The 17,266-nt window shown below is 42.6% G+C and overlaps 1 protein-coding gene across 3 annotated transcripts in view; it reads left to right on the top strand.

Annotated features, from left to right (window-relative positions):
- The window catches only part of GPR89A (G protein-coupled receptor 89A), a 52,141-nt gene that overhangs the window by 27,635 nt on the left and 7,240 nt on the right, over nucleotides 1-17,266 (top strand). For 2 of the 3 annotated variants that reach the window (XM_005884959.2, XM_014532337.1), the window contains 5 exons: nucleotides 4,059-4,179; nucleotides 4,795-4,875; nucleotides 11,709-11,818; nucleotides 14,058-14,146; nucleotides 15,027-15,119. In XM_005884959.2, the coding sequence (XP_005885021.1) occupies nucleotides 4,059-4,179; nucleotides 4,795-4,875; nucleotides 11,709-11,818; nucleotides 14,058-14,146; nucleotides 15,027-15,119 (494 nt within the window). The remainder of the gene's footprint in view (nucleotides 1-4,058; nucleotides 4,180-4,794; nucleotides 4,876-11,708; nucleotides 11,819-14,057; nucleotides 14,147-15,026; nucleotides 15,120-17,266) is intronic. The other variant, XM_014532336.1, reaches the window with a different exon arrangement.

The raw sequence follows: 17,266 nt of genomic DNA, 5'->3' as shown, positions 1-17,266 counted from the left end.
AGAGAAATAAAAGGGAAAACTGAGGGAAATGGTCATATGAAAGCCAAGAAAGGAAAATAATGTTCAATAGGAACAATTCCATATCATAAAAAATCAGATCAAACAAGAATTGGAAAATGTCATTGAATTTTGCAGCCAGAAGAAAATTGATGACCATATTACAGGAATGGGAAGAGCCTGGGCTCTGGAACGAGGCACCTTGGGTTTGAACCCGCCCTCTGCCACAGCTGCTGTGTGGCCTCCACTAAGTTATTTAACCCCTTCCTGCCTCCATCTCCTCACAAAGTGAGGGTCTCAGTAACATCTACTTCTGGGTTGTTAGGAGGAGTAAGTGGACTAATACAAGTAGAATGCTTAGAGCAGTACCAGGTACATAACAGGTGCCTCACGAATGTGACCTGTTACATTGCCATCACTATTAGTGAAAGCAGGTTCATTCATTGTAGAAGATTCGGACGGGAGCTGGATTGCAGCCAGTTGAGTAATGAATGGAGGTGACAGGGAGTGTAAACGTCTCTCAAGAAGCTTGGCTCTTACGGGGAAAGGAGAGAAGATTGGTGACTAGAGGGAAACTCAAGACCACGGACAGATTATTCTTAGGAAAGAGATTTGAAACCAAAAGGAAAGAAGCAGCAAGGGATCCCAGAGAGAAGACAAGCAATGGAACAAGAGCCTGGGGAGGTTGGAAAGGGAAGAACAAAAGCACACGTAGAGAAGTCAGCTTTAAACACCGTGTTGTCCTGAGGGGGCAAGTGGGGAGGATGATTGCAGATGTAAATATTTACAGTAGAGTAGAGGCAGTGCATGCCTGATAGCTCATTTCTTATGTAACATGGGCATTAGCTCTGGAGAACAGGATTGGAAAATGGATTAGTGTCTGCTGGGGGAGTGGGAAGAGATGGCTGACCAAGGGCAAGAAAGGAACCTCAGTACTGTGCGCTCTCTTAGGACGAGAGGCCCTACGTCTGTACTGGCCCCAGTATCAGTGTGCTTTCCAGCAGCTTCAGGCAGCTCAGGGCGGGCACCGGGAGGCAGGGTGTTGGGCTGGTTTAGGGCTGTGCGTGTGCGGGACCAGTGCTTCAGGAGGGGAGGGGACTGAGTCCTGGGGAGAGGAGTGGAAGCCTGGAGCCCAGCTCAGGGAGGAAGGAAAGAGAAGACAGGGACGTCCCGAAGAGTTCTCAGGTGGTGTCATCGAAACAAAGGAACAAGGGACTCAGATACTGGAATTTTTTTGTTTCAAAGCTAAGAGAATTTCTGAATAGCAGCTCTAACGTTTGGCCGTAGAAGTAAATGGTTGAAGTGGATTCTATCCTGGAAATAGAAAGTGAAAAACAAATGAAAACTATTTTTTTTTCCTGTGAAACCAGATGTTCTGAGTTATTCTTCAACATTGCTTTCTCTCATTTATCCCAAATACATCAACAGCAGCATTTATTTTAACTACTGAGTTGATTTTCAGCATTGTCAAATAAGGAAGTAATTGATAATTAGAATACAGTCCATCATCTGAAATTCATGTCTTTGCCTTTGAATTACTTATTCATCCTTAAATTCAGCCCATTTTTAGATGCATTAATGTGTTTATTGGTGGTAAAAATGAATAACAGATAAGCTAGCTAAAGAGCTTATGACCTAAGAGGGAAGTATATATATCGCAGGTGGCTATAAATGCCATAGATGAAGCTGGGAGACAGTGAGAAAGTGCTGCCTCCTATCTATACTCTTCCAGCACACTTACTTTTTGTTGTTTTTTGTTTCTGTTTTTTATTTGTTCGTTTGTTTTTAATATATTTTTATTGATTTCAGAGAGGAAGGGAGAGAGAGATGAAAACATCAATGATGAGAGAGAATCATTGATTGGCTGCCTCCTGCACGCCCCACACTGGGGATCTAGCCTGCAACCCTGCATGAGCCCTGACTGGGAATCAAACAATGACCTCCTGGTTCATAGATTGATACTCAACCACTGAGCCACACCGGCCGGGCAGTTTCCTTTTTTTTTTTTAATTTGCCAAGACTTTTACTGAAAGTACTTTGTGTTGTTAGAGTTCATACTACCTTGAGTAAACAGTCAATAGTGTTATTTACAATTATTGTTGCAATCTTATTTTATTATTTTTTTTCTCTTCTTTTTTTTTTAATTAAATCTTTATTGTTCAGTTTATTACGTTTGTTCCTCTTTTTTCCCCCCATAACTCCCCTCCTCTCAGTTCCCGCCCCACCCTCCGCCCTCACTCCCCACCCACTGTCCTCATCCATAGGTGCACGATTTTTGTCCAGTCTCTTCCCGCATCTCCCACTCCCCTTTCCCCCCCAAGAATAGTCAGTCCATTCCCTTTCTATGTCCCTGATTCATTATAATCACCAGTTCATTCTGTACATCAGATTATTTATTCACTTGATTCTTAGATTCACTTGTTGATAGATGCATGTTTGTTGTTCACAATTTGTATCTTTACCTTTTTCTTCTTCCTCCTCTTAAAGGATACCTTTCAGCATTTCATATAATACTGGTTTAGTGGTGATGAACTCCTTTAGCTTTTCCTTATCTGTGAAGCTCTTTATCTGACCTTCAATTCTGAATGATAGCTTTGCTGGATAAAGTAATCTTGGTTGTAGGTTCTTGCTATTCATCACTTTGAATATTTCTTGCCACTCCCTTCTGGCCTGCAAAGTTTCTGTTGAGAAATCAGCTGACAGTCGTATGGGTATTCCCTTGTAGGTAATTGAGTCTCTTTCTCTTGCTGCTTTTAAGATTCTCTCTTTGTCTTTTGCTCTTGGCATTTTAATTATGATGTGTCTTGGTGTGGTCCTCTTTGGATTCCTTTTGTTTGGGGTTCTCTGCGCTTCCTGGACTTGTAAGTCTATTTCTTTCACCAGGTAGGGGAAGTTTTCTGTCATTATTTCTTCAAATAGGTTTTCAATATCTTGCTCTCTCTCTTCTTCTGGCACCCCTATAATTCGGATGTTGGTACGCTTGAAGCTGTCCCAGAGGCTCCTTACACTATCTTCGTATTTTCGGATTCTTTTTTCATTTTGCTTTTCCGGTTGGGTGTTTTTTGCTTCTTCGCATTTCAAATCTTTGACTTGATTCTTGCGCTCCTCTGCGTTTTTTAGCTCTATATCCTCCATTTTTGTCATGTTTTTTTGTCTCCGCATTTTTTATGCTTTCTTGGTGCACCCCCTTGTGGTCTTTGTGCGCAGTCTTGTTGTAGTTAAGCCTTGATTGTTTTCGGCAATATGGGGGTGAATTGACCTCCAGGCTAACTGGCTATGAGAGTCAGCTGTGTCTGCAGTGGGAGCGCTACTGTGCTGAATCTCTAGGGCTGTGCTAATCTAGCCTTTGCCTGAGGCTCTCCAGCAACTCCCTCTGTGCAGGGCTTGGGCGGGGCGGGTCCCCAGGGGATCTACAGGGCGGGCGGAGCGAGCAGTTATGGCTGCTCTCAGTTCCGTCTCCAGCGGCTCTGCAACCGTTGCAGACCTCGGAGAGAAAGCTGCCTTCCCGCTTTTCCCGTTTGAGTCTGGGTCCCTAGAGACTCGCCCGGATCTGGAGCTCAGAGTCTGAAACTCCCTCCCGATTGAAGACAACAACCGCGCCCTCCGCCGCCAACCCGCTCCACATGCACTCCGCACCTTAGTATTTCACTTCAGCACTGCGCCTCCTCTGAGTCTCGTATGGTTTCCTCTTTCCTCCTCGTTGTAGAACTTCCACTCAGCCAGCCTTTCTGTGGTTCTGGATGATGTCCGTTCCGTCTTTTAGTTGTATTTTTGAAGTGGTTGTTCGAGGCAGCAAGCTCCGGCGTTAACCTATGCCGCCATCTTGATTCTCTCCTCTTATTTTATTATTACCATTACCCAATGATAGAGATGATTCTGGAAGCATATGAGATAAGAGGAAAATCAGTAGACATATATTTATCATAGATTGTCTAATAGTAACAGCATCTGGCCTCTCTCGGTTAGTTCTGTGTGATGGTTGCCATTTTCAGTGATGTGTCCACTGCAGATGGAAGCCCTCCTCGCTGTCACCTGGCATTAATGTGCTTGCATATTTTCAGGGATCCTGTCCATAGAGCAGCTCATCAGCCGGGTGGGTGTGATCGGTGTGACTCTCATGGCTCTCCTTTCGGGATTCGGTGCTGTCAACTGCCCATACACGTACATGTCCTACTTCCTCAGGTAATGAGAACTCTGTCTCGTTTCTTTTCCCCTTCACTTCCTGAACACAAATGTCATCTCATGCCACCATCATTAACACTTAAATATTAGACCTATGCCACTGCCTTTTTATTCTTTCCTCTGTCCTTCTGGGCATTGACCTAGGAATCTTTCTAAATAAGTCTTATTACTTATTGCTTGCCCTTATTTGTCCTACATTTATTTCTTTTAATGACAATTTCAATTTGACCCTCTCCACCCCTTACTCACCGCACCCCTTCTTAAAGGCACAGTGAACAGTAATGTGAGCTAATCCCAACAAATTAGTTCCTCCCAAAAGTGGAACAGACATGTGCCAAGTTAAAAATGTGCTCACACATGCATCATAAATATCACTGGCTGAAAGCTAAGAAAGACTAACAGAGAACTAATTACCTTCCATTGTCCTGAGACCCTGGAAGTATTAGCTATAGAAAATGACAACAAAAGCATTTTTGCTCATTTTCATTTCCTTAGAAAAAGACCGGTTCTTGAATTGCTGGGTAACAATTGAGGTGTATGTGTTTCTCCAGCTGCCTTGTGTTATGCCCGAGGACGGGACCCCAAAACATTGCTAGCCGTTTGTGCTTATTATAGGAATGTGACGGACGTAGACATCCTAGCGCTGGAACGGCGACTGCTCCAAACCATGGACATGATCATAAGCAAAAAGAAAAGGTAAGCTACCAGCACATTAAAAAACTTGTACTCTTAGAATTTCTCAACAAGAAATTTTACTATGAATTGGTGCTAACAGGGAAATTCATCTTACTCATTTCCATTATAAGTTAAAGCATCATCAAAGACAGTGTCTAGTCCTGTGTGAAAGACAGTTTTCAAGTACAGTCATATTTCCTGACTTTCGATCAATTCTCTTGAGATGAATTATTGGAATAACTTATATCTGAAGGTATTCTACACTGGATGTTCTAAAAGTCTATTATCCGGAATGTTTACAAACTGTTTCATGCCTGATTTCAACCTTTTCAACTTCCTTTCTCTTAACTGCTTTAAAAAATTCTTCAGGTCTTCAACTGTTGTTATTGTTTTTATCATTTTAAAAGCATGTTTAAAATGTATGTTTTCAAAATGGAATTTCTGAGTAAAAGCATAAGCTCTAGACTCAGACTGTCCGAATTGAATCCTTGGCCTACAACTCACAGTGACCTTAAACTAGTTACTTTATCTCCTTATGTCTTGTAAAATGGAAATAATAATAATGAACTGACATGTAAAGGTCTTAGAACAATGAGTTATAACTCATAGCTAAGGAAAACTATTGAACTTATTAATAATCTGCAGAATAATCATTTGGTTTTAATGCTTTGCCTTCATTTATTCATTCATATATTCATTCACTTAGTAATTATAGAAGGCCTAGTTTATTCCAGGCACTGTACTAAATGCTGAATAGTACATAGAAATCTATAGGTGAACAGGATACTCAGTCTCTACCTTCATGAAGCTTATTAGTCCACTCTCTTTATTCAAGTTATTATTGCCCATGTAACAATGGTGACAGAGGTTTTAAACTGCATGAGTGGTTTTGCATTTCATGTTCCTTCCTTCAACACCTTTTGATAGTAAAACCCAAGGTCAAGTCAAAGAAGCCTTAATGTAAGAGATAACAATAGACATTCGAATGATAGAGGCCCAGATTCACCAACCAATTGCCTCCATTTCTATATATCTTTACTAGGATATTGAAAGCAGATACACATAGGTATACATTTATTTACTTAAATGTTTTGTTTTTATTTATTCTATACAGTTGATTTTACATGAATGAGTATGAATGCAGATTTTAAAAACATAATAATAAAAGCAACAGTATTCAATAGTAAGAGACACTTATATAGAAACAGTACTATTTTGATTCCTAAGAACCTTCTCCCTTTTACTATATTTCTTTTATTCATACCGAGATGAATGTAAAGTCATTGCCCATGTCAGGTGTGGATGTGTACTTGTAAGCCACCTGATCACTAGTCATGGTGAGTCGTTGGCTCTGATGTACCCCTACTGACCTTATCTAAGGATCTGGGATGGTGTGTGGCCCTTCGATAGGTCTTATTAATTTGAGTGGCTCTCAGATGAATAAGTCTCCTAACTTGACCTAATTACCACAGCTATGTACCCAGTGCAGCCAGCAGGGCAGACAGACAGCTAGCATGGTAATACTAGGGCCCTGGGGCTTCCTACAATGCCCTTGTTATTTACCAAAATATAGAAAAACTGTTTCACAAACATAGACTGTCTCCCAATTTAACAGCAGAGGGCCATAGTGAGGTGACATACAAGAAAAATAACATGTTAGAAACAAAAAGCTGATGGTTGAAAACGGAGACAGGAAAAAGGTACACTGTCTTCTCACATGGAACACTGAATAGATGAGCTTTGCAGTATTTAGGAACATTCATCAAAAACTAGTTCAGCCTTGAGCAGTGGTTAGAGCATCGACCCACCAAAGGGTCATGGGTTCGATTCCCAGTCAAGGGCACATACCTCGGTTGCACATTCAATCCCTGGCCCCAGCCAGGGTGTGAGTGGGAGGCAACCAATCGATGAGTCTCTCTCACATTGATTTTTCTTTCTCTCTCTCTCTCTCTCTCTCTCTCTCTCTCTCTCTCTCTCTCTCTCTTCCTTCCTGTCTGTCTTTAGTGTGACCATACTGGTAAAGTGATCAAGCCTTTCAGCTTCCTTCTGCTTGAGAGAATTAGTGATTCGTTTTGCTTTGTCCTTCTGTTGACTTAGATATTAAAGCTTTTGTGTTGGTAACCTATGATATAGTTGAAATATAGTCTCTATTCACAAACAATAATAGTACAATTTTGAAATTATGGTTTTGTAGAAGATAGAAAATCTAGCTGTGCAACTACACCATGGTATAATTGAAAGAACTTGAACTAAATCACATTCCTATTAACTTGTTAAGTGGTCTCGAGCAAATACTCATTTGTACAATGCCAAGGCTGACTAAAGGGTCAGTAGGGTCCCTTTCTACCACAAATTCTGAATTCACAGTATTTCACATAGCTTGTGACATACAAAAGAAACTAGAAACTATATCATGTAAAAGTTAGATGCCAGCTATTATTATGAATGAGAAATCTTAACCTCTATCCTTGATATTTTAGTTTCTCTTTTGAAAATGTGTAGTGATAGGGAAAAGATACATATTCACCTATGGAATGTCAACACCAGCCACAGCTGCTGTCAGACCATAGCAGAGGAGCCCGGCCGGTGTGGCTCAGTGGTTGAGCATCCACCTATGAACCAGGAGGTCATGGTTCGATTCCCAGTCAGGGCACATGCCCAGGTTGCAGGCTCAACCCCAGTGTGGGGCCTACCGGAGGCAGCTGATCAATGATGTTTCTATCTCTTTCTCCCTCTCCCTTCCTCTCTGAAATCAATAAAAATAAAATTTTTAAAAACCATCATAGAGCCCTAACCGGTTTGGCTCAGTGGATAGAGCGTCGGCCTGCGGACCGAAGGGTCCCAGATTCGATTCAGGTCAAGGACATGAACCTTGGTTGCGGGCACACCCCCAGTGGGAGATGTGCAGGAGGCAGCTGATCGATGTTTCTCTCTCATCAATGTTTCTAACTCTCTATCCCTCTCCCTCCCTAAAAAGAAATCAATAAAATATATTAAAAAATAAATTTTAAAAAATTAAAAAAAAAATAAAAACCATCATAGAGGAAATTTCCAGGAATGACACTATATAAAGATTTCAAGCAATTCCTTCAATAGAAAGTCATAAAAATTGTTAAAAACAAATATTTGAAAGACCTGGAAAATAAACAGGCAGGCAGAAATTTGAGAAGGGTATCAGGTAACTGCCTGTGTGTGGCTTATTTGCCCAAGGGTGCTCTTCAGCCCCACCCACCCTTCCAGCATTCACTCACATGTACAGATTGATAGAGTTCAAATCAGCAAAGGGACTGGAAATCTAAAAGGAAATTTTTAGGAGCAAGAGAAATGCAGAAGGATAAGATCTAGAATCTACGTATAAACTCTGCCTCATCATTAAAAAATATATATGCAAAGTAAACACCAGACAGCCCAAGAAAACACTAGAAGGGGTCTACCCTTGACACAGATTTGCCAATCCACAAAGGTTACATGCTGTATGATTCTACTTGTATAATATTTTTGAAATGACAGAATGGAAATGGAAAACAGAGTCGCGGTTGCCAGGGTTTAAGAGGGGCTGGAGGTGGGAGGAGGGAAGTGGGCTGTACAGGGGCAGCATATGTGATCCTTGTCGTCATGGAGATGTTCTGATCCTTGACTGCATCAGTGTCAATACCCTGGTTGTGATACTGTACTTTAAATTTGCAAGATGTTTCCATTGGGGAAAGCATGTGATCTATCTATATTATTTTACAGCCACATGTGAATCTATAATTTTCTCAAAATAAGACATTTAATTAAAGAAAAGTATGCCCTGTCCGGTGTGGCTCAGTTGGTTGAGCATCATCCCATGCACTGAAAGGTTACCGGTCCCATTCCCAGTCAGGGCACATGCCCAGATTGTGGGTTCAATCCCAGGTTGGGGTGTGTACGGGGGGGCAACCAATTGTATATATATTGCCCCACTGGCAAGTGGACATCCCGGGCTGCCAGAGGGATGTCTGACTGCCAGCTTAGGCCCGATCCCCCGGGGTGATCCCCCAAGGGGTTCCAGACTGCGAGAGGGCACAGGTCGGGCTGAGGGACCCCCCGAGTGCACAAATTTTTGTGCACCGGGCAGAGAGAGAGAGAGAGAGAGAGAGAGAGAGAGAGAGAGAGAGTGTGTGTGTGTGTTTAAATTTTATTAAAATACAAAGAAAGGGAGGGAGGGAGGGTGAAAGAAAAGTAGCCTGGCCAGGTGAGGGTGGCTTAGTTGTTTGTACACCAGAAAGGTTGCAAGTTCGATTCCTAGTCAGGCCACATACCTAGGTTTCAGGCTCAATCCCCTGTTGGGTGTATACAGGAGGCAACCAATTGATGTTTCTCTCTCACATCTGTTTCTCTCTCTCTCCTCCCTCTCCCTCTCTCTCTTCTCCTCTCTGTAAAATCAATAAACATATCCTCAAGTAAGTGTTTAATAATAAATTTTAAAAAGAAAAAGAAAAGCAATTGCTGACTTCCCACCAGAAATGGAGACCAGAGAACAGTATGGTAGCATATTTAAACCACAGGAAACATTTTCAGCCTCTTCACTTTAAGAACCACCAGACTGCAGCCCAGAGCTTATATTTCTCCAGATTGTGGGTTTTTGAAAGGCCTTCGGCTAATAATAGATATATTCTTGCTCCGGACCTGCCCCCGTTATAGAGAGACAATAGTGATGATGATCATGGTGGTGGTGGTGATGCCAGTGAAGAAAAGTTCAAGGTCAAAGTCAGCGGCGTCTATAGTCCCTAATATTGGTTTTTATTCCTTTTACCACATCTCAGGGAGTTCGTTGTTCCTTTTTCTTTTTTGAATATATTAATATTTATTTTTTATATGCAACGTATTTGATAAAAGGAAAATCGGTTTAGAGGCAAATGATAAAAGTGAAAGTGAATTGTTGAGAACAAGGCCATGCTTGTCAGGGTGCAGCCAGCTCTCACTTCTAGGTCCTGCCTCTGCCTGTGGTGAGGCCCCAATGCAGGGTCAGTCCCCCTGGCAGCATCAGCCAGTCCCACGCACAGCCAGGCACTATGTTTGTTGTGCTGTAAACACTGGGACTAAGGAAACTAGAAATGGCTCTGTGCGCCCTCCCTCCCACTGCCTCTCCCTCAGTCCAGCATGGTAAGCTGAAGTCACTTTCAAGTGGGTGAGACAGACCTTCTTCCTTATGTACATACTTGCTCCAGCTTTTCCACCTATGAAAATGGGGAAACTATGGGTGATGAGTCTTCTCAAGTCAGAATCTCCCCAGGTCTGAGCCGCTTCTTGGTCATTAATTACACCTCCCAGCAATGCTGAGTTACAGTGGGTGTGTGTGTGTGTGTAATTAGGGAAAAGGCAGGAGGAGCCAAGTTGGAGCTGTAGTCCATTCCAGGCAAAGGTCATTTTGAAGAATAGCTAAGTCAACGTGGCCAACACACCTCATGTTCTTTATTGTTAATGCCATTTTAACCAATAGCTTAAAAAATGTAGCCCATAGAACTCCCGTTTGGTATTTGGTCCCATTGGTCCATTTGCATAAATACCAACACTGCTGCTTCCTCCGCTGCACTTCTGTCTCTTGTCACCCAAAAATTGTTCTGAGTTAAATTTTTCTTTAGTTCTACTACCTATTTGTATCAGACTCATGCTGGTTTATTTTAGGCCGGTAGGCTTTGACTCATTTATATACAAATGATCTTAGTTTTCCTCACAAAGACTGTTTTTTGTTGCTGTTTTTAAATATATTCTATTTCAGAGAGGAAGGGAGAGAAAGACAGAAACATCAATAAGAGAATCCTTGATCAGCTGCCTCCTGCACGCCCCCTACTGGGGATCGAGCCCGCAACCCAGGGCATGTGCCCTTGATGGGAATCAAACCCAGGACCCTTCAGTCCGAAGGCCAAGGCTCCATCCACTGAGCCAAACCGGCTATGACCAAAGACCCTGTTCTTAATACCTATGTGGTGGGCTGGAACATGCCAGCAGCTCCCGCTGAGGCAGTGGGCTCGCTAGAGACCTGGAGGGCAAGCGGAAGGCAGAGGAAGTTTCCTGTTAACTGATTCAGCAGTGGGAAGAGATTGGAGTTAGAGGGAGAGTGATGATGTTTAGAAGAGTCCAGGTTTGTGTGGTAGTGCTGGTTTTTTCTTTTTTTTGTCTGCTTTTGGAAAGAAACATTTATTGCGTTCCTAGCCTGTGCCTGGTCCTTTAGTTAGATGTGTTAGCTGTTGTTCTCTTTTGGCCTGAAATGATAACAGTAATAATTATTAATATGTGTACAACTTTGTAGTTGACCACATGAATTCATACATATTATTTCATTGGTCTTCACAACTCTCCATAGATGAGGAAATGAAAACTCTGAGGTCTCTCAGCATCTGAATGGCAGACCAGTCCTCACATGTGTTACCTACTCCCCGCTCTGTGGTCCTCACCCAGGCACCTCGCCCGGGGTGCGCAGTCTCCCCTCAGCCGCAAGGTGGGGAAACGGGGCTCCTGAGTGCCTCCCCCCCTGAGCACCTCAGCAGATGCAGAGGCGGGTCTGAGACTAGGCCAGCCGTGGGCAAACTACGGCCCGCGGGCCGGATCCGGCCCGTTTGAAATGAATAAAACTAAAAAAAAAAAAGACCGTACCCTTTTATGTAATGATGTTTACTTTGAATTTATATTAGTTCACACAAACACTCCATCCATGCTTTTGTTCCGGCCCTCCGGTCCAGTTTAAGAACCCATTGTGGCCCTCGAGTCAAAAAGTTTGCCCACCCCTGGACTAGACGGTGGGTGGGAATGACTATGAGGGTTTATGCTTCCTTGCCAAGCTGTTTGTTGTTTGTTTGTTATTTGGGGATTTTGTTTGTTTTTCATTTCAGGATGGCAATGACCCGGAGAACCATGTTCCAGAAGGGGGAGGTGCATAACAAGCCGTCGGGATTCTGGGGGATGATAAAGAGCATTACCACTTCAGCTCCAGGAAGTGAGAGTATCCTCCACCCCTCCGCTTGATCCTTTTTCCCAATCACATTTGACACTCGACATTATGGTAGTCTCAGGTGTGCAGCATAGCGATCAGACACGTACCTGTGTAACTTACAACATGGTCCTCCCTGTAAGTCTAGGACCCAAATGGCGCCAGACATTCTTTTTCTCAACTCCGGACCAAGGGCAAGAGGAAGAAGTAGTATTGGGATAGTCTCTCCCAAGGCAGCTGACTGCATCCAGGGTCCAGCTGGCCAGGTACAGAGTCATCTTTCCAACACCCACAGATGGTCATCACATCATGGGCTGAAGGGTCCTAACAAGTGAGTCTTTCCATTTTACAGATGAGGAAGTAGACCAGAGGAAGTTGTCACGCAGTGGTTTGTGGCAAAGACAGAGCGGAACTGTGGTCTCCCTCTCTTGGCTCTTTCCGCTGCACTGCCACTTTCCCAGCTCTGAGCAATGACGACAGAACGGAACGGCTCCCTAAGGGGGTGGTTTGTATATAAGACCAGAGGGGCCCGTTTCTTAAGCAATCAGTTTCCTGAACAACTTTTAAGCAGCTCTGTATCTCCAGTGACTTTTTGGTTTAAAAATCAAGGAGTTTGGGTTAATGGATTATTCTTGGCCCTGCTGGTTACAGTGTTAAACTAATTCCCAAAATGAGTGACTAAATCTTGTGAGTCTCAGGCTTTTAGGTCAAAACTTTGGGGACCCAGGACTGAGGTGGCATAATCCTGCCTCTCTGCCTGGGGAAGCACACTTTCCCTTTTGCTTCAACTGGAGGGAAAGGATGAGGCCTGTTCTTGTTATAAATTCCTAAATGTCTTTCTGGAGGCAAATGCAGGTAAGAAGTAGACCAAAGGAAGGTAGGGTGATGAGAGGAGAGGGGAAGAAAGGATTCCTTTAAATCCATTTAATCAAGAAACAGTTATTTCACATCTTCTGAAATGATGAGCGGATACCGCCTCCCTCAAGGAGCTTATGCCTAATCATGAGAGGAGCGTGCACCTTAACTACTTAAACTCTATTGTTTGTTGGCTGCATAGTGCCAACAGCAGCCACTACTGAGGAAGAATCTGTAAGGCTGATCTGTGAAATCGGGAAAATCACAGAGGAAGGAAGATGTAGATTAAAGTCTATGCTGTGTCAGAAGGGCCGTCTTTACTATTCTCATTACATAAAAATCCATAAAAGCAGAAATTGAGGATGAAGCTATCTTAGTGACAGGAAGTCAACTCAACAAAAGCATCAGGATTCTCTAACTTCTCTGAGCCCGTTTCCTAACTGGAGAGAGGAATAGCACAGCCTCGCTGATCTGGGAAGCGGCATAGCGTCATGGAAAGAGCAGGCCTGGAGTAGGACGGATCTGACTTTGCATCCACGCCTGTCAGCTGCGTGACTTTCAGCAAGTTACTTGCCTCTGAGCTTTACTTTCCTTGTCTGCAAAATGGATAATAACACCTATCTCATGTGATTGTTGTGAGAATAATAGAAGATCATGTCTCTAAAGAACGAAAGGAGGTCTATAAATCCTAGGCTGTATTAAAAGTTAGTAAAGATTAACTCAGCTAGTGTAGCTCAGTGGTTGAGCATCAACCCAGTGATCCTATTTCTAGGAATATATCCTAAGAAAACCAAAACACCCATCAGAAAGAATGTCTGCACCCCTATATTTACTGAAGCATTGTTTACAATAGCTAAGATCTGGAAACAGCCCAGGTGCCCATCAGTAGATGAGTGGATAAAAAGCTGTGGTACATTTACACTATGGAGTACTATGCAGCTGTACAAAAGGAATGAGCTCTTACCCTTAGTATTATGCTAAGTGAAATGAGCCAGTCAGAGAAAGACAAGTATCACACGATCTCACTCCTATGTGGAATCTAATGAACAAAATAAACTGATGAGCAAAATAGATCCAGAGGCATGAATGCATGGAAGTGACTGACAGATTTCAGAGGGAAGGGGGTGGAGGGAGTCAGGAAGAGAATAACCAGAGAACTTGTATGCATATGTGCACAGCCCATGGACAGGGACAATAGTGGGGTGGAGCAGGGGCGGGGTGCAGGGGAGCAAGGGCGGGGGAGTGGGGGACTTCTGTAATAGTGACATAGCGGAAAATTGAAAATCTAGGCAGTTCCTAGAATCCACACTGTAGGAGAAACCAAAAACATGCTTTCTTCATGTCTATTTCTTGAAACTTCTATGTGGTTTAATCCTTGATGCCCATTCTGTGCCAGATCTTACTCTGATTCAACAGGAAGTGGATGCTTTGGAAGAACTAAGCAGGCAGCTTTTTCTGGAAACAGCTGATCTACATGCTACCAAGGTACCGAGCAAGGGAACTGAAGTATGCTTTTGTCAATGTGATCGACGTGAGAACAAGACTACATGGCTTTTTAGTGTCCTGTACAGCCAGTCAGTGCAAGAGACACTCCATAGCTTCAGTATTAATCACGAAGCATTGGAGTCTGCACTCTCCGAGACATTGCTCCTCCCACTAGCAAAGCCCTTAATGGAATGCTCTCAATGATAGAAAGCAGTGGGGTAGTCAAAAGAGGCTTTTCAGCCGCTGGAAAGGTGGCGCCCACCACTCCCCCTGACCCAGGATCCCGATGGCCACTCCTGATTGCTCTTTATTCCCTTACAAGTTAGTTATATTGTAAAAGCAAGAAGACACTTTGCGGCCATGACCTAGCCCCATTTTAAAGGTTCCAGAACAAGAAGTGAACTAAGGACAAGAAGTAACTTTTGTATTTACACCTAAAATGCAACACAATTTAAATATGCAAAAGTCTCTTCATTAAAGTTGTTCCAACTATTTTAATCCTATTGAGGATCACTTCACAGGAGTAGCCCCATAGGATAGAGGTGAACAGAGCCTCGGGGACAGAGAGACCTGAGCCTAACTTCCCCTCCTCACCAGCTGGATGGCCTTGGGCACGTTATTTAACCTCAAGTTTCAGTTATGAAGTTATTTAACCTCTAAGCTTCAGTTATGAAGATTAAAGTAGATCATGCACGTAAGATGTTTGTCTCACTTTCTGGCTTAAAGTAGTAGTCAGTAAATGTTGCCACTACTATTGTTTTTTTAATATTATTATTACCACGTGTGTGTTTTTTATTTAGCCTGAACAAGTAATGCATTTTTGTTATATATAAACTTACATTTTGCTGAGACTGACATGTTTGTTTGTTTTTCCCCTCAGGAGAGAATAGAATACTCCAAAACTTTCAAGGGGAAATATTTTAATTTTCTGGGTTACTTTTTCTCTATTTACTGTGTTTGGAAAATTTTCATGGTAAGTATATTATTTTCACCTGTCAGAGTTCAGGTGATCTTCCCTGGTAATGGCAGAAAGAGGAAAGAGGGTTTGATGGAGGCATGGAACTAAATTCCAGCCTAATTTTCAAATCCAGTTGAGTCAACAGAGAAGGCGGTCTTTCACGTATTTGAGCCTCTCATTTCCTTCTCCTTTTTAGCTCACCCCGAAAAGGGAGGTTGCATTTTTCTTGTGTCAGAAATCAATAAGGTCTTAGATTATGAAGTGTATGAAGCAAACGTAAAAGTTTCTTACTTTCCACTCTGCTTTCCTTATTACCCATGAGAATGTGACTGTAATTCAACTCCTGGCTGCAGCTCAGAGCAGAAGCCCCTGTCCTTTAAATAATGTGTGTATACCTAAACACTCAGGCCAAAGCAAATTCTGAAGTGTGCTTCTGTAGATAAATCCAGCCTGTGTGTCTGTAGGTCTTACTCTGGTGCGGCTCTCTCCTCATGTGTATTCTGTATGGGCATTTTATGTACATCACTCATCTTTACCTGTGGCTCACCTGCAGGTATTAATGGGTTTCAGTGCGAGTATAGAAAAGGCTGATTTGAGTTTCTGGTTTGGTAACCTTCCCACTGGCACTGTATTTGCACAGAGGAGCTTGTTAGTTCATTTTGATCAGTGTAGATGAAAGGAAGATTCTGGATTTAACGGATCTAATGTTAAAATAATTTGATGTCAGTGCCTATTCAGATGACTTTTTAAAATTTATTTTTATTGATTTTAGAACAGGAGAGAGAGAGAAAGAGAAAGAGAGAGAGAGAGAGAGAGAAACATCAATGATGAGAGAGAATCATTGATCTGCTGCCTCCTACACGCCCCACACTGGGTATGGAGCCAGGAACCCAGGCCTGTGCCCTGACTGGGAATTGAACCGTAGCCTCATGGTTCATGGTTCTACACTCAACCACTGAGCCACACCGGTTGGACTCAGATGCCATTTTAAAATCTTGATTCATTCAGTGGGAAAGGACGAGTGAAGACAGTGTCCAATTAGCTAGGCTACTGAAAGCTTTTTCCTGAGATGCAGCCTTTAGGGGAGCATATCATATTTTCTTTCTATTACATTTGACATTCAATATTATGTTAGTTTCAGGTGTAAAGGGTAATAGTTATACATTTATATAATTTATAAAGTAATCCCTGGGAAGTCCAGTACCCACCTGGCACCATACATAGTTGCCACAATATTAGTGACTATATTCCCTGTGCTGTACTTCACATCCTCATGGCTGTAACTACCAATTTGTCCTTAATCCTTCCCCTTTTTAACTCAGCCCCCCAATCCCTCTCTCAAGTGGGAACATTTTTTTAACAGTTTTATTGAGATATAATTGACATTCACTAAATGCACATATTTAAAGTGTACAGTTTGGTACATTTTAACAAATGTACGCCTGTGCGGCAGCCATCACCACAGTCAAGATAGAGAACATATCCACCTACCACTGCCAGAAGTTTCCTTGTACCCCTTCGTGATGCCCCTCTCCCACACCCCATCTCCAGGCAGCCACTGACCTGCTGTCATCCTACACTGGTTTATCTTTTCTAGAACTTTCTATAAATGGAGTCTTATAGTATGTACACTTTTTCTGTCTGGCTTCTTTTACTCAGCATAATTATTTTAAGTTCCATCCACATTATTGTGTGCATCGATAGTTTATTCCTTGTTATTGCTGAGTTGTATTCCATAGTATAGGTATACCACAATTTGGTTCTCTCCTCTCCTGCTGGTGGAGATCTGTTTGTTTCCAGTTTGGGGATATTATAAATAAAGCTGCTGTGAATATCTGTGTAGGAGTCTTCTCTCTTGGGAGAAAACAGCTGGGTCATATGGCAGATGTATGTTTAGCTTTTGAAGAAACGGCCAAACTTGAACCATTTACATTCCCACCTGCAGTGTATGAGAGTTTCATTTACCCCACATCCTCACCAGCACCTCAGATGGTCAGTCCTTTGAACTTTGGACATTCTAATACAGCGGTCACCAACCTTTCAGACCTCACCGGTTGGCGACCGCTGTTCTAATAGGTATGAGACGGTATTTAATTCACATCCCCTAATGCCTAATTAGGTTGAACAACTTTTCATGTGCTTATTTGCCACCTGTTCATGTT

Source organism: Myotis brandtii, unplaced genomic scaffold (assembly GCF_000412655.1).
Source record: "Myotis brandtii unplaced genomic scaffold, ASM41265v1 scaffold882, whole genome shotgun sequence".
NCBI lineage: Eukaryota > Metazoa > Chordata > Mammalia > Chiroptera > Vespertilionidae > Myotis > Myotis brandtii.
The sequence above is the reverse complement of the archived record's forward strand: the minus strand, read 5'-3'. Positions and strand labels throughout refer to the sequence as shown.